Source organism: Misgurnus anguillicaudatus, chromosome 4 (genome assembly GCF_027580225.2).
Source record: "Misgurnus anguillicaudatus chromosome 4, ASM2758022v2, whole genome shotgun sequence".
NCBI classification, from domain to species: Eukaryota; Metazoa; Chordata; class Actinopteri; order Cypriniformes; family Cobitidae; genus Misgurnus; species Misgurnus anguillicaudatus.
In genome coordinates, this window is record NC_073340.2 from 34268234 (window position 1) to 34289162 (window position 20929).

Sequence of the window (20929 nt, forward strand, 5' to 3'; positions counted from 1 at the left end):
TTGGTACAACTGAGGTATGCAGCAAAGCATTTGTGAAGCAACAACACGCACAACCTTGAGGCAGATGGGCTACAACAGCAGAAGACCCCACCGGGTACCACTCATCTGCACTACAAATAGGAAAAAGAGGCTACAATTTGTACGAGCTCACCAACATTAGACAGTTGAAGACTGGAAAAATGTTGCCTCGTCTATTGAGACATTCAGATGGTAGAGTCAGAATTTGGCATAAACAGAATGAGAACATGAATTCATCATGCGTTGTTACCACTGTGCAGGCTGGTGGTAGAGGTGTAATGGTGTGGGTAATGTTTTCTTGCCACACTTGCCCTTTAGTGCCAATTGGGCATCTTTTAAGTGTCACGGCCTACCTGAGCATTGTTTCTGACCATGTCCATCTCTTTATGACCACCATGTACCCATTCTCTGATGGCTACTTCCAGCAGGATAATGCACCATGTCAAAGCTCAAATCATTTCAAATTGGTTTCTTGAACATGATAATAAGTTCACAGTACTAAAATAGCCCCCACAGTCCCCAAATCTCAACCCACTAGAGCATCTTTGGGAGGTGGTGGGACGGGAGCTTCGTGCCCTGAATGTGCATCCCACAAATCTCCATCAACTGCAAGATGCTATCCTATCAATATAGGCCACCATTTCTAAAGAATGCTTTCAGCACTTTGTTGAATCAATGCCACGTAGAATTTAGGCAGTTCCGAAGGCGAAAGGGGGTCAAACACAGTATTAGTAGGGTGTTCTTAATAATCCTTTAGGTGAGTGTATGTGTGAAACAGAAAGTTGAAGAGTTAAGAGCAAAAATGTTCCTCATCCTGTTGAGCAACAATCATTTTCTCTTTATTAGATTTACAACAGCAAGACTATCTGGTCTGAGAGACTTAAATTGTTTTTAAGGCTTGGTCTTCTGGAACTTGCATGCAGTCATCTGCACATCACTCGGCAGGCCGTGAATGGCCAGCTCATCTTTCAGCAGAAACACAAGTGGATTGACAGATTAACACTTCTTGCATTTGACATATTTCTGTTACTGTCTATTGGGAGTGTCTTTGCATGAATAGTCCTAGTGAGTGTGACTTACTTCCTCCATAAGAAATGCAAGGTTCCCACTCTTGGTTAGGTCTAACAATGAATTGACTTTCATTTGAAGTCCTAACACATTTTCTAAAGAGATGAACACACAAAACAACCAACAACATATAAAAAGGTAGTTTAAGGAGAGGGAGTTCCCTGTGTTAATTCATGACACTATAGTGAGTGAGTATTTATTAAAAATTTTAGGCCTATCTTGTACGATGTAGATGAATTAGTAAAAGATAGGCTTTTAAAAGTAAAAGCTATTTTTGAAAGCTCTGTGTTTAATTTAAATGTGTGTTCAGGGGTGAACATAACTTTTTTGTCCTGGTTCTCAAAGGAGCACCTGGAGATGTGGCTTGGTACTCACACTATTCATAGGACCAACGTCCTGCTGTCATCATCACTCATATTCTCTTGGCCATATCTCTTTGGCTTAAACATGGTAGACGATGATGTACATAAAATAAAATATGCCTCGTTATTGTTTTTCACGCATGTAACCTTTATAAAAACTACTAGCTTAACTCATATAAATTTCAAATATTGTTAAAGACAAATAAAAAGGTCAGTAATAAAAAATAATCAAATTATAAGCAATAGCACAAATAAATACAATAGAACAAAGATATAAATGAAATAAACCATGCTGTTCAGGTATTCAGGTTGTAGTTTTTAGGTACATTAGAGAAATACTGCATCGGGTATTACTGCATAGTCTCTACTGTGTAAATTGGACTAATCCTTATTAAAGTTACAAATGTCATTCAGTCAAGACAGGGAAATTATGATTTTATTTGTCTGTGGTTTGATTAAAAAAATAGCATCAGGTTTATACTCTAAAAATGCTGGGTGTAGTGTCACTTTAAATGCATGGATCCAATATTGTTACACATGCATTTAATTTCTTAACTGCTTATATTTATTTAATGTGTAAAAGACTTTTACTACTATAATCAGGGCATTTTGAATTAATTTTGTAATATTTGAAATAATGTCCGCTCAAGTGTAAGAAAACAAACTCAGTTGGCATTTGCACGCTGTCTTCACTATTTGCTTGTACTAGCAAGCTGTCTGAAGCATTGAGATGCGGATCACCCTCTTGCTTTAGAGGTGTGCGCAAACAAACTTCTCAAACAATGTGTGAGTAAAGTATTGAAATATTCAATATTTTAATTGTTCATTCGGGCCAGTGACTGTTGCATCACTGCTACAACACACATTAATTATCTTACCAATGATGCATGGAGAAATCCCTTATGTTGCAGTTAATTGGGTAACTATGTAACAAAATTCCAGTAACGTTCAAGAAGTGCCTTTTAGAGCAATCTAGAGCGATCAACAATCTTGCAGGCATTTGTTCCCTGGGCAAATTTATAAGGCTCTGCCAAGCATGGAGTCTGGAAAGGAAGCAGGACTGGATGGCCTCCCAATTGACTTCTATAAGGCTTTTTGGTCGGATTTGGGTGTGGATGTGCTGGAGGTACTTAATTCCAGCTTGTCGGAGGGCAAATTGCTTTTGAGTTGCCGGAGAACAGCTATCACTCTTATTCCAAAAAAGGGGAATCTCACTGATATTAAGAACTGGCGCCCTGTCTCACTCCTCTGTACTGATTATAAGTTACTCTACAAGCCACTTGCCAATAGTTTGAATCAGGTTATCCATTTGGAACAAACATACTGTATCCCTGGAAGGTCAATTTTTGACAATATTGCTTTGATTCAAAACATCTTTCACGTTTATTAAATGTGTGATTTGGTTTGCGGTTTAATCTCTTTGTATCAGTAAAAAGTTATCTTTGGATAGCTGCTATTAATGGCTTAATGAAAATGTTAAATAATAAAGGGGAGAGTGGGCATCCTTGTCTAGTCCCCAGATGCAGGATGAAGATATGTGATGTTAGTATACAGAATTTTAATCCAGTTAATGAATGACAGGAATTTCCAATTGACCCTATCAAAAGCTTCTTCTGCATCGAGAGTAAATATGATGGTTTTTCGTTTTGTTTGTTTTTTTGAGTTGATGAATAATGCATTAAGTTAAAAAGTCTTTGTGTGTTGTTGGATGATAGTCTACCTTTGATGAAACTGGTTTGATCTGGGTGGCTTATAGATGGTGTGACCATTTCCATTCTATGCACTACTGCTTGCACAATGATTTCAATGTCTACATTGATTAGGGAAATCGGACAATAACTTGATGGTAATGTTGAGTCTTTATTTGGTTTAAGAAGGAGTGAAATTGTGGCTGTGTTCATGCTATCTGGGAGTTTGATTTTTGTTTTGATTCAGTGTATTTCCCTGCTGTGTCCATAATCACTGTAGCTTTTTCCTTATTTTGTTTGATTTGATTTGCCAAAATTACCAGATTTGTTACTAAGAAAGAAGTTTTCTTGTTTTAGCCTAAGAATTGGGAATTTTGTATGTTTGTTGATTAATTCGTTTAATTTGAGTTTGTATTTTCTTAATGAATTCTATGTTTCTTCTGTTGGATTATTTATGTTAATGTCTTTTAGTAGTTCAAGTTCTGCTTGTTGATCCTTTTCTTTTTTTTGTAAACGGAAAATAAAAAATATTATTTTAAAAGTTATTATTCAATAACGTTTGTGAGTTTAAAGAAATATGTGTCCAAACATAAATTATCAGTCAACAGCATCTGTGGATGTCAGTTGTTCATACCTCAGTTTGACAAAAATAATTGACAGATGCACAATGTAAGCCCTTGACACGAGTGCACGATAGTACGTTTTAATTTGTGTAACTTCCATGTGGCTCCTTGAGTTTTAAAGCTCAAAATGTCTACCACAAATATTTGTTTCCTAAAAAACTATGATTATATGGCAAGCAGATGTCATAAATAAATAAATGATGAATCATAATGATAAGGCTTCTGGTTTTGAAGTGTATTAAACCTTTTCAGATAAGCAATTAAACACAAAATGAAAATAAATTATATTTTTTATCCATTTCTTCAGCTACAAGTCTTTTAAAGCGATTTAACAAAAATAACAAAAATAGTGATCAACAACATTTTACAATTATGCTTTACGATTTAAACATGAATCTTACAAGAGAAATAGTTGTCGGGGCATTTAAAAACAACCTGTAAATTGTTAGAATGAATGTGCTTCAGATATTATCTGCTTTGAATTGTGTGTGTTATGTATGTGCTGTATATGTGAAACAGAAAGTTGAGAACACAAATGTTCCTCGTCCTGTTGAGCAACATTCATTTTTTTCTTTATTACAGTGACAACAGCAAGATGGTGTCAGAGTCTAAAACTGGTTTTTATTTGCTTCTGTATATGAGGGTTGTTTTACGGCTTTGTCTTCTGGACTTTGCGTGCAGTCACCCGCACATTATGTGGCATGCCACGATTAACCAGCTCATCTTTCAGCTGAAAAACAAGTGGAAAGGCAGATTAACTAGCATTCTTGCATCTGACATTTGTATTACTGTCTACTGGAAGCGTCTTTTGCATGACTAGTGAGCCTGACTTACTTTCTGCATAACAAATGCAAGGTTTCCACTGTCTGTTAGGTTCAGAAATGAGGTAACTTTCATTTGAAGCCCTACCACGTTTTCTAAAGAAATGCACACAAGAAGTAACAACATATTATATATACATATATATATATATATGAAATTATGATTTTAAGTGTACTGTTTAACATGAAAAAAAAAACACCTACCATTCACTGTAAAGGCCCATCGACCTGGCACATTTACATTAGTTGTGTTCTTGAGGAATGGGATGAAGTTCCCATTGTTTGACCACGGAATGACAAAGAAATTTGTTGAGCCAACTGTGTCATAACCGGCCTATTTAAAACATAAAACAATTACTTTGTAAAGTGAAACTAATCATTAATTAATATTTTGTAATCCTGATGTAGAAGTTTATTTTACCTCCACTGGATAATTGATCACACTCATGTCACCATAGTTCATCAGAATAAAGGAGGAGACACCATCCGAAATTAAAACAGCTTGAAACGAGACTGACTGAAAAGATTTAAAACATAGATTGTTAAAGCAAAATCAAGATTTACTTAGAAGCTTGTGTCAAAGCTTACAAAACAAAAACTTACCGGGGCTGAATGCTGTAAAAATGTGTTTAAATCCCAAGTTTGAACAAAGTCCCAAGTTGCTACAAAGACCCAAGTAGCGTTGAAGCTCAGATCAGGGTAAATGTGTCTGATATCTTCTGTGGCTCGTGTGAGGACATATCCAGATGTGTACTCATGATAGTAGTATGCAACAATTCCATAGTCATCAAAGTCAGCCCAGAGAGGAGCAATTACATCTTGACTTCCATTAGATGGAAAAGTGTAAGGATCTTCTTGTAAAGATTGGTTGAATGAAAGGAGTCCATTATAGTTGACCTGAATAAAAAAAAATCAAAATCAATCAGACAAACAGCAAAATATAAACTAGTATAAGTGATGATTTGTCAGAGTTGTTTATTTTCATTTAGACTGTAAATAATGGAATTGAAATCTCACATATATTCGATTGTATGTGCGCCCAAAATATACAAATGGTCTGGTTAGGTTAACTGAAGCGGAGTCTTCACCACCATAATTAACAAGAGTTTGAACGTCTCCAACTGCCGAGCCAAATGGATAGAAAATTGCTGGTGTTGTAGAGAAAAGAAACACAAATATACACAAATTTTGAGAAACATGTTACAATTCATGAAATCGTCTTGGTTATACCTTGGTTTCCTGAGATAGGGAACGAGGAGGCACTGCTTCATTAAAAATGCCACAGTGTTCGTGCATATCAATAATCTGTTAAATCAGCCTGTCTGGCGAGTGATGACGTCACGAGTATGATGGAACAAGAAGGTATAAAATGGAGGTGCAAACAGTGCATAACAGCTTTTGGAAAGGCGCTACAGGCACAAGGAGTTATGGCAATGAGACACAGTATCTCATTCCCCCTCACATCCCTATCTCAGGAAACCGAAGTTACAGTCATTACCAAGATGTTCCCTTTCGAGTTAACTTAAAGGCTCTCTAAGCGAATAATGTGCGACGTCACTTCCTGTTGATGTTTGAACTGTTTTCAAACAAACGGAGCGTAGCTAACGCCTCCCCCTCCCTCTCCCGTCCGTGCTTTCATGAACGCGCTCAACCCCCACCCCCAAATCCTTCTTGTCGTTTATTGGCTGGAACACTTTGTTATGTTTTGTTGTGCTAGGTTTGGCCACTATGTTGATATTGCCGTTTGTCGAGCCTGAGCTGTCTACAGAGATCGCATTTTTTACAGTTTGATCAGCGGACAGGCAGCAAGCAGATAGTGAGGAGATGTTTGCTGTATCTAACAAAAAATGTTTTATGGTCTAAAACGCATCAATTCGCTAAGAGTGCCTTTAACGCTGTATCATAAAATGACACTTTGGGGAAGAAGGCCCACTATGCCATAAGAGTCTGGCTGGGCATAATTGATAAGCATTTACCTTCTCGTGGGGGGGCCTTGTCTGAAGTTTAAAATCATTGGTGTAAACATAAGCCAATCATATAACGTTTGGTTATGACATGTGTTATGCGCTGGCTCAGCCACATTGAACTTCCGCTGTAAACCCACGCATGATGGGAAACCATCATCCATTGAGCACAATTCCATAGTGAACATGGCTGTGAACGACTTTTGCAGATTATGTGAAGTAAATCGGACCAGAGCTAGTTGAACACTATCCTTACTGTGTCTTTCCACTCACGTCTAAGTGGAGGAACACCCTTACTCCTCACAAACTTATTTTCTGGTAAATAAGGGACGTCACCAAAGAATGACTGTCCACATGTCCTCCACTATTAACTGTGAACAATGAAATTGGGCACTTACTTACATACTTTAAATTTAAAAATTGTATCGCATACTGTTCATCTCGTTATTTAGCAAATTGTTGAATTTCCCCTTAAATTCGTGCAGCCCTATTGTTTATTGTTATTGTTTTTTTCTGTCTGATTTTGGGTATTATATAACATACCAGGAACAGCAGTGGAGTTTTTAGCAGTTGTAGTTGAATTCGCATTATGTGTTGAGTTTGCTGAAAGAATAAACACATATAAACCACATTAAAAACCTTCAAAAAACTTTGACCTGCTCATCTTGCGCTCCAATTCATAGACTTTTGAATTTAATCGAGTGTTAGATAAGCCATTCAAAAATAATTTGACAGAAAAGACAGAACTGAAAATTTCGATCACAAAAATGTGGTTAAGCCTTTACATTTCATATAACAGTTATTACAGGCCGGGCACATATTCGATTTTTATGAATGTCCTCTCTCAGTGTCATTGGTGTTTACAGTAATCTAGGTAAATTACCATAAAATTATCAGAATTGCTTTTCATGTAAACACACAAACTATTTACACATCAGTACCACAATAGTGGTCAGTTTTGTGATGTATGGTTCAGGTTTCTGTCTGTTTCTGGAATTATATAACATACCAGTTACATTAGGTGCTATCACGGCTGTGCTTGTTTTTTGTGGAGTTTGCCGAAAGAATAAACACATAGTGACAGAACTGATATGAACACCAGAAGATTTTGTGAAACTCCAATGAGTCCCATGATTGCAATGTCAAAGATGAAACCAGAATTTTCTGTAATCAAAAAGAACTTTATTATTACTCTTATTATCAGTTATCTTACCACAATTAATGTAAATAGGTATATTCTAATAGAAAGCCATTTTTTAAATGTATAGCTCTGATTTTGAAACTTTCATAAAAAATACTTTGCTGCCTTAAAATGTTTTGTTGAGTCAACTCGGATTTACAAGTCATTTCAACTTACCATTATTTATCTTGACTAGAGATGAGTTGTTATAACTAGGGGAGAGCGGGGTATGTTGTCACACTTTTCACACTGTCTAACATTTACTGAGCACCATACATCAAAATGGTATAAATCTCATACCAAATGAAAGAAGGAAGTCTTGGGCACATATGTTGTATTCATAACATCTTTATATCTTATCTCATTACAGAGTTGTAGACTGTTGAATAGTGACTGTGCACTTGTGACAATTTGCCCCATCGGAGGGTAAGTTGTCACACTAGGGCGGGTAAGTTGTCACACTAGATTATCTAAAAATAAGAACACAACTACTTAATTGTGAATATTGATTTTAATTTTTAAACTCAAACCAAACTGGAAATATAAACATCCGTGCCTGGAGAATCTGGAAAAACAATTATTTCAATCCAAATAATGCACATTTCAATTAAGTGGCAAGACCACTTTACTTTGAACTTTGGTTCAAATGTTCTATGGCTTTCACATAAAACCAGATAACTGAATGGAACGCTGCAGATAACTTGCTTAACTTAACATGTTTAACCTCTGAACAAAACAGATGCCCTGTATGACTAATAGGACTCATCTCCAGAATCACAATTCTGACACACATAAATTGCCTGGCCTGAGGTGCAAGCATCATGGGCCCAATTGTTGCATTTTACACATTTTACCCAGGTCTCCTTTGGACGACTCTTTGAAAATGGCTCTACACAGACGAGGCAGAAGCACTCTTCATCATCTGATGATGACTCTTGCATGATTTTTCTTCTTTTAGCTGCCTTGTTTTTCATAGGTCCAGATTTCTGCTTCCCTTTCTTTTGAAACAGCTTTTTGCTAGATTGAGGCTTATTCTTTTCTATATCATGTTTTCTGAGCATGTTCGATGTGTTTGTTTGTACAGGGGCAAGTTGTCAGATGTGACGACTTGCCCCAAAGTCATTGAGACAACTTGCCCCATACTTACTTGTGTGCTAATGTTGTCTAAATCTCAAGTTTAGCTCATCATATCACTTTAGCCAAAGTATCAAAAGACACTTTACGGTCTCCTCTATTTTGTGCAAAATAATCATTTTAAACATTCACACCTAACAAAGTTGTATTGCATAAAATGTAAAGTGATTTTTTTTTACTTTTTAAGCAGAAAAATAAGAAAATTGTGCTAACCTCAGATTACAGTGATCTTGACCACATGTGAACAGGAAGTTCACTATAGAAGAAGAAGTCACATAAAGTGGCTATTTGATTTTTGAGATAGAGCCTCTAGTGTTGGAGTTATTAACAGTGTGACAACTTACCCGTGTGACAACTTACCCCGCTCTCCCCTACAGGTGAATTGTTATAACTTATCAAATTAAGTTGACTTTTCTCAACTATATTTTATAAGTTGTGACAACTCATCTCTGTTGACATGACTTGTAAGTTGACTTAAACATTTTAAGGCAGCAAAGTATTTTTTACAGTGTATCTATAATGTTACACCTGCGTTATAAAGTATAATACTTGGTGTAATTGTTTATTTGATTTTTATTAAGAAATAAATGCAAAAAAATTAACATTGCTTTTTATTAATAGGTTTATTTTAAATATTATTTTTTATTAATTTATAATATTAATTTTTAATATTAAAAATAAAAAAATAAATGAACTTAAAATATGAAAATAAACTTACTTGTAATCAACTGACCATTTATTTGACTTACCTCAAATAGGTTCATCCAACATGCTCTTACACCTGCTGTGGGATAAACTGTTGATCAGGAAGTTTTCAGCTTTAAAACCCGGTGATTAACAGAAAAAACACACTTTCCTTACGAAAAAATGTAGATGAAACTCTGATTATAAATGTTAAAAAAGATAAAAAAAAAATTTGTAGATGTAAAGGAATGCAAACAAAAAGTCAGTGAGTTTTGGCCTGAACAGCGCCATACCGCCAACCTTAAATATTTCTATAATCTTTGACAATAGTGGTCCTTCCAGAACTCTGAGCAGAGGCGGACAGAGTACACAGGTTCATTACTTGAGTAAGAGTACAGTTACCCCTTGCTAAATTTTACTCAAGTACAAGTAAAAGTACTGCAGTCAGATGTCTACTCAAGTAAAAGTAAAAAGTACTTGTTTTTAAAAGTACTTGAGTATCAAGAGTACAAGAGTACATTTTTAAATTTTGCATTACTACTGCCACAGTGCACATTGAACCATGTGAGATGATTGACAGCTGTACAACAAATGATAGAGCTCTGAGGTCAAATCTGACACAAATCAGGAAGAGGTGACACACATCTCACTCCGTTCGCTCTTTGAGCTCTTCAGATCGCATAATTCAGTGGAAAATGAATAGAAATCTTATTCTGTAAGACTAAATATTTTACTAACATGTGATAATTAATCATTATTTCTTCAAATATGCGCACCATTGTACTAATAGCCCTGGCGGATTCTGTATATTTTATGTATTTGAATACAAATAAACCGGAGAAGACGAGAATGAATGTTTGATGATTTCTATTCAAAATAACGAACGTTTCAGATTAATTATTTTGCACTCCTGGCATAAATAAGAAATTAATGTCACTGCAAACCAGTTTAATCATACACAGTGGTCAAATGTCGAAGCTGGAGTATAAACCTGTCTTGTGATGCTGAGTTTGTCCAGATCAAGTAAGATTGTGATGTTTTGGAGAGGAATGAATTTTGAACAACAATAATCCAGGATCACCAGTGATCCCTGCCGCTCTCAAGGGGTTGAATTTTTGTAAGGGGTGATGAAGCTCTGTTTTGGTAATCACAGCAAACACTTAAAGTGAAAACTATCATTAACTTGTTTAGAAAATTAAAAGAGTCTGGCGAGGTGGAGCCACGGGTTGTCACATTCCCGGGATGGACCTGCTATGTCTTCATCCATTGTTTCGTCCATGATTTCTTCTCTTATCTAAATCTGATTATTGGGACTTTGGCGGAAAGCTGAAGGTGATAGCAATGGTGTGGTTGAAGGGATCTTGTTTTTTTTCCCTTTCTTAGCACTTCGACCCAATGACAGAGTACCAGTGGGGTGGGTGAAGGGATTTCATGTGCTTTCCTTCCTTAGCGCTTTAGCCCAATGACAGAGTACCAATGGCGTGGGTGAAGGGATCTCTTGTTTTTTCCTTCCTTAGCACTTCGACCCAATGACAGAGTACCAGTGGGGTGGGTGAAGGGATTTCATGTGCTTTCCTTCCTTAGCGCTTCAGCCCAACAATGGAATACCAATGGCGTGGGTGAAGGGATCTAGTGTTTTTTCCTTCCTTAGCACTTCGACCCAATGACAGAGTACCAGTGGGGTGGGTGAAGGGATCTTGTGTTCTTTTCTTCCTTAGCGCTCCAGCCCAACAATGGAGTACTAATGGCTTGGGTAAAGGATCTCGTGTTCTTTCCTTTCTTAGCGCTTCAGCCCAACAACAGTGTACCAATGGCGTGGGTGAAGGAATCTCGTGTTTTTTCCTTCCTTAGCACTTCGACCCAATGACAGAGTACCAGTGGGGTGGGTGAAGGGATTTCATGTGCTTTCCTTCCTTAGCGCTTCAGCCCAATGACAGAGTACCAATGGCCTGGGTGAAGGGATCTCGTGTTCTTTCCTTTCTTAGCGCTTCAGCCCAAGGACAGAGTACCAATGGCCTGGGTGAAGGGATCTTGTGTTCTTTTCTTCCTTAGCACATCGACCCAACGATGGATAACAGGCGGGGATTACTCCAATCATATTCTCAGTAGAGGGAATTCTCCTAATCTACAACCCCTCCAATATATTTATCTTAAACACTGAAAACATAATAAAAGACTTGACATGTTTTAAAATCAATAAAAATCAACAATTTATTTTTTCAATCATTTGGTTATTCAAATTCATCAAACATTAACTAAAAAGATCAGCATAGAAAATAAGAGTTACAAAGTAAAAATCATGCTCTAAGTTTTGAACTTTGGTACACTTTATCTTAGAATTATAGAAATTAAATCTTTTTACCCATTGCACCATGACCTTTAAAATGATGCCACACATGAATATAAAATTGCAATCTCAGAAGAATGTATACATAAGATCATATATATTCAGCAGATACAATGATGTGAGCATGAAGGCTGGGAGGAAGGTTTTATACTGAGAGAATTTGAGTTTAAGATCAAAGGGGTCGAATGCATGTCAACAGCCACACCTGATCGTCAAATGCAGATTAATGGCAACAACATTTTACAATGTCTCTCCATAAAAAACCTCAAAGTTAATTGTTCAACATCCGGTCCTACACATGACCAGTTGGGGATCGTGTGCAGTGACTGGGGGGGGGGGATAAGTCAAGAGTGTTGAGAAAGGGATCAAATATGTGTATTGGGGTGACCTGGGTGTGATGGGTGGTGCAGCAGCGTGTGTAGATGAGATCTAAAAGATTACCAGACCTGTGGGTTGGCAAAATATGACTCGCTTGAGGTCAACAACGCAATCAGGGTGTTGAAGAAATAGTGATCAAAATCATTTTACTTATCTACTGTATATGTATGTGAAACAGAAAATTGAAGAGTTGAGAGCACAAATGTTCCTCATCCTGTTGAGCAACATTCATTTTCTCTTTATTATTTTGACAACAGCCAGACTATCTCGTGTCAAGAAACTTAAACTGGTTTAAATTTGCTTCTGTATATGAGGGTTATTTTACGGAGTCTTCTGGACTCTGCGTGGAGTCACCTGCAGATCACTCGGCATGCCACGATTAACCAGCTCATCTTTCAGCTAAAACACAGGTGGATAGGCAGGTTAGGTTAGATTTGACATTTGTATTATTGTCTACTGGCAGCGTCATTTGCATGAATAGTCCTGATAAGTGTGACTTACTTTCTGCATAACAAATGCAAGATTCCCACTGTCAGTTAGGTCTAACAATGAAGTGACTTGCATTTGAAGTCCTACCACATTTTCTAAAGAGAGGTACACACACAACAAATAACATATTAAAAACAGATTCATAGCATAATATACAGTAGATTACATTAAATATATATTGTGATAAAACACCTACCTCTATTCGCAGAGAAAGCCCAACGGCCCTGAGTGTTTACATTACTTGTGAACTTGAGGTTGGGGATGAGGTTGGGATTGTTTGACATAGGAATGACATAGTAATGTGTGGAGCCAACTGTGTCATATCCAGCCTATTTAAATCATAAAAACAAATACTATATATTCATACAAAACTGAAATTAAGGATAAATCATAAATATTTTGTTATTCTGATATAGAAGTTTCTTTCACCTCTGTTGGATAAACTATCGTACTCATGTCACCATAGTTCATCAGAATAAAGGAGTAGACACCATCCGAAATTAAAACAGCTTGAAACGAGATTGACTGAAAAGATTTAAAACATTGATTGTCACAGCAACATCAAGATTTACTCAACAGAGTTTTGTAACCGTTTGTGTCAAATCGTACAAAAACAAACTTACTAGGCCTGAATGATATAAAAATGTGTTTAAATCCCAAGTTTCAACATAGTCCCAAGTTGCTACAAAGACCCAAGTAGCATTGAAACTCAGACCAGGGTAATGGTGTCTGATATCTTCTGTGGCTCGTGTCAGCACATTTCCAGATGTGTACTCATGATAGTAAAATTCACCGTATCCATAGTCATCCAGTTCAGTCCAGAGAGCAGCAATTAAATCTTCACCTCCAGAAGGAAAAGTGAAAGGATGTGCTTCTGGTATTGGACGGCTAAATGAAAGGAGTCCATTATTGTTTACCTAAATGTAAAGAAATAAAAAATCTTTCAGACAAGCAGCAAAGTATCCAGTGTTGGGGAAAGTTACTTTTAAAAGCAATGCATTACAATATTAAGTTACTCCCAAAAAAGTTATTTAGTTACTTTTCATGGAAAGTAATGCTTACGTTACTTTTTAGTTACTTTTTCTTGGCTGAGGCTTCATCTCTTTCAGGCCTTGCAGGTGTTTTTATGACTGAAAAGTTCTGCATACAAAATTGCATATATTATCACAAAAATGTCAGACTCTGGTCTGGATTCTGACCTGTTTCCACACAGGTGTGTTCGCATGGAGTGCAGAATATGACTACGTTTAATTTAATTCAGTAACACATTTTTTAAAACAAATGAATTAAACTAAAAAGTAACTTGCATTACTTTTTAAAAAGTAACTAAAGTATTAATGTGTACATTTAAAAAGTAATGCGTTACTTAACTTCAGAAAAGTAATATTATTACGTAATGCACATTACTTGTAATGCGTTACCCCCAACACTGAAAGTATCAACTAGCTTAAATGCTTAAGTATCACACAGTAGTTGTGTTTATTTACACTTAGGGCTCTATCTTACACCTGGCGCAATGCAGCGCAAAGCGCGACGCAAGTGTATTTTGTTAGTTTCTACCCAGCACAATAATAATTTTCACATTTAGCGTCACGTTGTTTAAATAGCAAATGCATTTGCGCCCATGTTTGCGCCCATGGGCGTTCTGATCTAAAAAACGAGGTGTGTTCAGGCGCATTGTTGTCGCGTTGCTATTTTGAGGCAACTTAAATATACTACGCCATTGACCAACAAAAACTGGTCTAAAGTCTATGGCGCAATATGTTTTTTGTTATTTAAAGAGCGCGTTATAAATATGTGCTATATAAATGGGACAACAACGCAGGTTTGCTTATCACATATGAATGCTCAGCAGCACATAAACGCTTTTCAAATATAAAAAGATTAAAGGATTGAAATGTAAAAGATTATTATTGAGTCACAAACGAGGAACGATTATGAGACATTAGAAGAGCTGCTTCACCTGTAGCCTGGTAAGTAAATAAATGCTTTGCTTTAAACAAATGCATCTATTTTTAAATGTTTTTTAAATGCTACCCCACAGATTTTTTTTTTTACAAATAAAGTATTTTTACCGTACAAACCTTTTCTTGCATATTTGCAAATTATTTTATGAGATTACAATGATAATGTAGGATATCAATACATTTACAGCAATTAAAAGCCTGCTATTTTTACTTCTATGACTGAAAGAAAACGGCTTTTAAAAAAATGTATCCAAAAAAATAAAATTTTCAATAAAAATGAAAACAACACAATTTTTTAACATTATTCTTAAACTGGGGGTTTTCTTTCTCCGCTTAGTTTTTCAGTTTACAAAGTCCGTCATCAAAATAGGGATTAGACATAGCGCCAGCCAGTGGCGGATGCAGAACGTGACATGTGGGTGGGCATGAATTAAGTCGCGGTGGGCCTGAATGGGTGTCCCGAATCCAGGACTGCATGGGTTTCTCGAAACCTTCTTGTCGTTCTTATGTTATACTGGAGGCTATACGCGCATAGGTACATCACTTTTGAATAAGAAACGATAACAATTGTTTAAAATTCGTCAAAACTTCACGAATCACAACGTATTGGTTATTATTGATTAAACAGCATACACACACACACGAACTTGACTGCACGTCACATTTTTGACATTATAATGCAACGTGACATTAATTAAGCCTTTTTAACAAAAAAATGTGGCTGTCATATACAAAAAAGAACCTGCACACAGTGACAGGAAACATAAATGAACACCAAAAACTTAATACCTTCTAAACAGCCAAATTAAAGTGTTTATTACAAATAAATGAGGCTACTAAATGCTTAAAATGAAGCTTCAAACTTTTTTGAAGCTTTGTTCTGTGTTGTGTGTTTGTACTAGATGCCATAGAATGTCATTTGCACTGTAAAACAAATTTGTGAAGAGCATAAAGCACGTGCAGAGGAGCGCGCATATCAGACGTGAACACGAAAGGAATAATGGTTTTTATTATGCCTTCACCTTATTTCCTGACAGTTTCACGTGTTAGTGAAGATAGTAATGACTGACAAGACGACGCCAAATTTCATAAAATATAATTACCTAACTAAATCTGAGAGAATGCAAACAAATTACAATATTTTTTCCTCCTGATAGCCCGACGGGCAGGGCGCAGATACATTTTGGTAGCCCGACAGGATTTTGCGAGCTCTGATAGGTTTGTTTTGTAGAAAGACTTTCTTTAAAGTGAATTTCGTTTTGTATAAATTGTATCTTAATTTTAATCAATGTTTAACCAAACAATTGCCTCGATTTAATAAATAAGAAGCAAACCAAGAACGTCGGGTGATTGAGTGAACCCACTATATTTCCACTGCCTACGTCTTGAATTAATGTTTTTAATTAATAAAGTAGGCTTATAGAAAGTTATGGTTATTAGTTGCTTAAATGTGGTAAACGTGGCGTGACTTATAGTGCTGAATTGCAGAGTTGGTATGTCAAATAACATCACTGTGATCAGACGCTTTCTTTCTATTTTTTTTACCCCGCTGTCATATTTGTTGTGTGTTTATGTTATTGAGAGGAAAGCTTGCAGCACATATTTATAACGTGGTTTTATTCAAAATACGTTTCCACTTGCTTGCAAGAAAAGTTCTCAGTGATCATGGCTAAAAGCTCCTCGGGAATATTTTTCTCATTAGAACCATAATGTAACGCAACATTCAAACTGCTTTATAAGTCTTTAATTAGTTATCAGGCTTACTTATAATTTTACTGTTTTTACATGTTAACATAACATGTTATAGATAAAATACACCACATAAAGTAGTATATGCACGTTTAACTATACAGAGTACTATTTGTTTTTGTTTTTTTCTGATTTGGCGGGCCAGCTGTCAATATGGGGCCTGCCCATAACTGGCTTTTACACGGGATAAGAGCTGAGACTCTCATTGGTTTATTACACGTTATGCCCAAAACACACCCATTACTCATTACTAGAATGTGTACAACCCTTTTCGACCATGCGCTCGGCGCACAAACCATTTTTCCCGTCGTTAAATTAGCAAAAGTGGCATCAGACATTTAGACCGTGTGCCGTGCACTTTAGTCAATGCGCTTATATCGTTAAAATAGGGCCCTTAGACTTTAAATAATGAAGTTGAATCTCACATATATCAGGCTGTACGGCCTCCCAAAATACAGAAATGGACTGGCCAGATTGACTGGAACGTAATCATCAGTGCCACCAACAACAGTTTGTGCGTCTCCTGCTGCCAAACCAACTGGATAGAAAATCTCTGGTGTTGCATAGAGAAGAAACACAAAAATATACACAAACATTGATTTAGATGTTTACATTTCACAATCATTTATGATGTTTGTTCACTTTACACTGAGCATTCAGGTTGTGAGAAACATGATACATTCAACTCAAGGGTCTTTACCTACCCGAAAATTGTACAATGCCTATTTAAAGAAAAACAGAGAGTATTAAATTCTAGAACATTTTTGTAAAACACAAACAAAATATTGCGCAGGTGTAACAGATGATAGTGTAACTATTTCAATGCATCATGAATCAGAAATATGAAACACTTACTTTGATTCGCATAGAAAGCCCAACGGCCTGGAGCATTTACATTACTTGAATACTTGAGATTGGGGATGAGATAGCCATTGTTTGACCCAGGAATGACAAAGTAATGTGTGGAGCCAACTGTGTCATATCCAGCCTGTTAAAATCATAAAAGCAAATATTACACATTCATACCCAGCCAAGATGAATCATAAAACGTAAATATTTAGAATTCGTGAAACATGAAATTATTTTTTACCACCAATGGTATTCCGATCACACTCATGTCACCATAGTTCATCAAAATAAAGGAGGAGACACCATCCGAAATTAAGACCGCTTGAAACGAGATTGACTGAAAATATTTAAAACATTGATTTTCACCGCAACTTCAAGATTTACTCAACCGAGTTTTATGTCAAAACTTACAAAAACAAACTTACTGGAGCTGAATGATGTAAAAATGTGTTTTGATCCCAAGTGTAAACAAAGTCCCAAGTTGCTACAAAGACCCAAGTAGCGTTGAAGCTCAGACCAGGATAATAGCGTTTGATATCTTCTGTGGCTCGTGTGAGGACATTTCCAGATGTGTACTCATGATAGTAGAACGCAGTAAGTCCATAGTCATCGAGATCAGCCCAGAGAGGAGCAATTACATCCACACTTCCATAAGTTGGAATATTGTAAGAAATCTCTTCTGGTATCGGTTGGTAGAATGAAAGGACTCCATAATAGTTAACCTGAATTAAGAGAAATGAATCAAAGTATGAACTAGCTTGAATGTTATGGTGGTTTATCAAAGTTGTGTTCATTTTCATTTAGACAGTAAATAATGGAATTGAAATCTCACATATATTAGGTTGTATGTGTGCCCAAAATATACAAATGGACTGGCTAGGTTAACTGAAGCGTAGCTTTCATCATTAGCGCTAGTAGTAAAAGTTTGAACGTCTCCAACCGCCAAGCCAACTGGATAGAAAATCTCTGGTGTTGCATAGAGAAGATATTTACATTTACATTACCTTTTACACAAATTTTTGATGTTTGTTCACTGTACACTGTGCATTCAGGTTGTGAGAAACACGATTTGTCCAATTCTTTACCTACCTGAAAATTGTACAATGCCTGTTTAAGGAAAAACAGAGACTATTAAATTCTTGAACACTTTTGTAAAACACATACAAAATACTTCACAGGTATAACAGATGATGATGTTACTTTTTCAATTAATGATGGGAAGTCTGACTCTTGTTGTGAACCAGTTCTTATAGACGTAATGACGTCATTCACATCTAATTCTATTATCCTGAAGGGTAAAATACCCTAAAACATGCTCAAGTAAAGTCGTGTATGGTTAATTTACTATATGTTATTCTATTAAATCATCTATTATCATTTAGTTGTCCAACTGAAGCACCATGATCAAGCTCATAACAACTTAAAATATAATCTGCATATACACACGCACCTAACATTAAACACATTTTAGTCAAATGCTGTTTAATGTAAGTAGCTGTACCATGCTATTTCCCTTACATTTTATGGTAATATTAAATAAACTTACTTTATGTCTTTCAATCATCTCATCAGTTCAAACATGTATATAGTGTTAGCGCAGCAACTCACTGATGTCCAACATGTGTAGCCTACGGTTTGGCTTATGCATGCTCAGTATCCACAGTTCTTGATTCTTAGTTCTCAAATCAGTGTACTGATAATGCCATAAATGTAGCAACCAGTTCCCGACTCGAGAATCGCTGTGTCATCCTATTCGATAAACGCATGCACAGGATTAACGCGCATGACGTGTCCAATAGAAACTGTTCTCAAATCTAAACTAGTGACCCCATAAATGTAGCAACCAGTTACTGACTCGAGAATCGCTGTATCGTGCTGTTCGGTAAACGCATGAGCAGTATAAACGGCTCATCAAGTGGGACACGTCCGATAGAAACCGTTCTTGGTTCAGTGTATCGGTGACTCTGGAATACCAGTATGTTTGCTGCACATGCTCAGTATCAACAAAGTTCACCAGTTATTGGTTCAGTCAGTGTACTGTTGGGGAGAGCTCCTATGAAGAGTTGATATATTAGATACAGATTACTCTCTCTTATTTATGACTGTCGAGCACATCTAAAAGTGAGTAACATGTGGATCATTGCTGTCTCATGACACAAACTTTTTTAAACGATTTATTCCGATTTGGTTTACTGATTCAATTTGTTCACTGAAAAGAATGAATCGTTCACGAACCGGACATCACTAATTTCAATGCATCATAAATCAGAAATATGAAACACCTACCTAGATTCGCAGAGAAAGCCCAACGGCCTGGAGTGTTTACATTACTTGAGGACTTGAGGTTGGGGATGAGGTTGCCATCGTTTGAGTCAGGAATGATAAAGTAATGTGTGGAGCCAACTGTGTCATATCCTGCCTATTTAAATAATAAAAACTAATATTTATACCCAGCCAAGTGTAAAATATGAATATTTAGATATTGTGAAACATGTGAAAGTTTATTTTACCTCCACTGGTATACTGATTGCATTCATGTCACCGTAGTTCATCAGAATAAAGGAAGAAACACCATCCGAAATTAAAACCGCTTGAAACGAGATTGACTAAAAAGATTTAAAACATTGATTGTCACCGCAACATCAAGATTTACTTAACAGAGTTTTGTGTTGAACCTTACAAAAACTTACTGGGGCTGAATGATGTAAAAATGTGTTTAAATCCCAAGTTTGAACATAGTCCCAAGTTGCCACAAAGACCCAAGTAGCGTTGAAGCTCAGACCAGGATAATAGCGTTTGATATCTTCTGTGGCTCGTGTGAGGACATTTCCAGCTGCGTACTCCTGATAGTAGAAAGCACCAAGTCCATAATCATCCAGTTCAGTCCATAGAGGAGCAATTAAATCTTCACCTCCAGAAGGAAAAGTGACAGGATTTTGTTCTGGTATCGGTTGGTTGAATGAAAGGAGTCCATTATTGTTGACATGTATTATAAAAAAATAATTAAAATCAATCAGTCAAACAGCAAAGTATGAACTAAGTATTGATTTTGTTCATTTTCATAAATAATGGAATTGAAATCTCACATGTATTAGGTTGTATGTGCGCCCAAAAAACACAAATGGACTGGCAAGGTTAACTGAAGCGTAGCTTTCATCACCAGCAACAAGAGTCTGAACGTCTCCGACAGCTGAGCCAAATGGATAGAAAATCGCTGCAAAGGAAAGAAACATACACAATCTTTAACAAATATGTTCACATTTCACTCTTATGAAATGTTTGATGTTTGTGTGTTTAGGTTGTGAAAAACACAGGTAGCAATTCATGAATCTTTACTTACCTGGGCTGCGTTTCCCAACAACGTTGTCTCTTAGCGCGCTACGAAGACTCTTAAGTTAAACCTTAACTACAGGTTTACCTTTTCTAGGCGTGTTTCCCGAACTGTACCTTAGCGGGTTTCTTAAGGTATACTACGTACGACGTTACCAGGTGCTGTCCATGGCGATGGTGCTGAATAGGTTGATATCGATTGCTCGACAATCAATTGTTCACTTTATGTAATAGGTACTTCGCTGCGTTATCAGAGAGCGGTGTTATTTATTAAAGAA

The 20929-nt window shown here is 36.5% G+C and overlaps 1 protein-coding gene and 1 long non-coding RNA gene across 2 annotated transcripts; both read right to left on the bottom strand.

Moving 5' to 3' along the window:
- Window positions 1-5189: 5189 nt before the first annotated feature.
- LOC129420653 (uncharacterized) lies at window positions 5190-7200 on the bottom strand. Its single transcript, XR_012369327.1, has 3 exons — window positions 7088-7200; window positions 5598-5728; window positions 5190-5477 (listed from the first exon to the last, which is right to left on the bottom strand). It is a non-coding gene; the product is annotated as an uncharacterized lncRNA (long non-coding RNA).
- Window positions 7201-12199: 4999 nt separating this feature from the next.
- LOC141349244 (uncharacterized) lies at window positions 12200-20308 on the bottom strand. The gene is made up of 15 exons (XM_073867186.1): window positions 20012-20308; window positions 19832-19927; window positions 19608-19740; window positions 18411-18428; window positions 18154-18287; window positions 17747-18043; window positions 17563-17658; window positions 17328-17460; window positions 17177-17194; window positions 16898-17025; window positions 13380-13673; window positions 13186-13281; window positions 12953-13085; window positions 12769-12851; window positions 12200-12666 (listed from the first exon to the last, which is right to left on the bottom strand). Exons 2-15 carry the CDS (start codon window positions 19871-19873, stop codon window positions 12589-12591), a joined length of 1683 nt encoding a protein of 560 aa, XP_073723287.1. The 5' UTR covers window positions 19874-19927; window positions 20012-20308; the 3' UTR covers window positions 12200-12588.
- Window positions 20309-20929: the final 621 nt, after the last annotated feature.

Excerpts from the sequence above, each read along its gene's own strand:
- LOC141349244 (XM_073867186.1), bottom strand. The coding sequence starts at position 19,873 with ATGAACTACGGTGACATGAATGCAATCAGTATACCAGTGGAG. Across the intron at positions 18,044-18,153 it reads ACACATACAACCTAATATAT|GTTAACTATTATGGAGTCCT; the intron begins GTGAGATTTCAA and ends CTCTTAATTCAG. Across the intron at positions 13,674-16,897 it reads GGCCGTACAGCCTGATATAT|GTAAACAATAATGGACTCCT; the intron begins GTGAGATTCAAC and ends CTTTACATTTAG.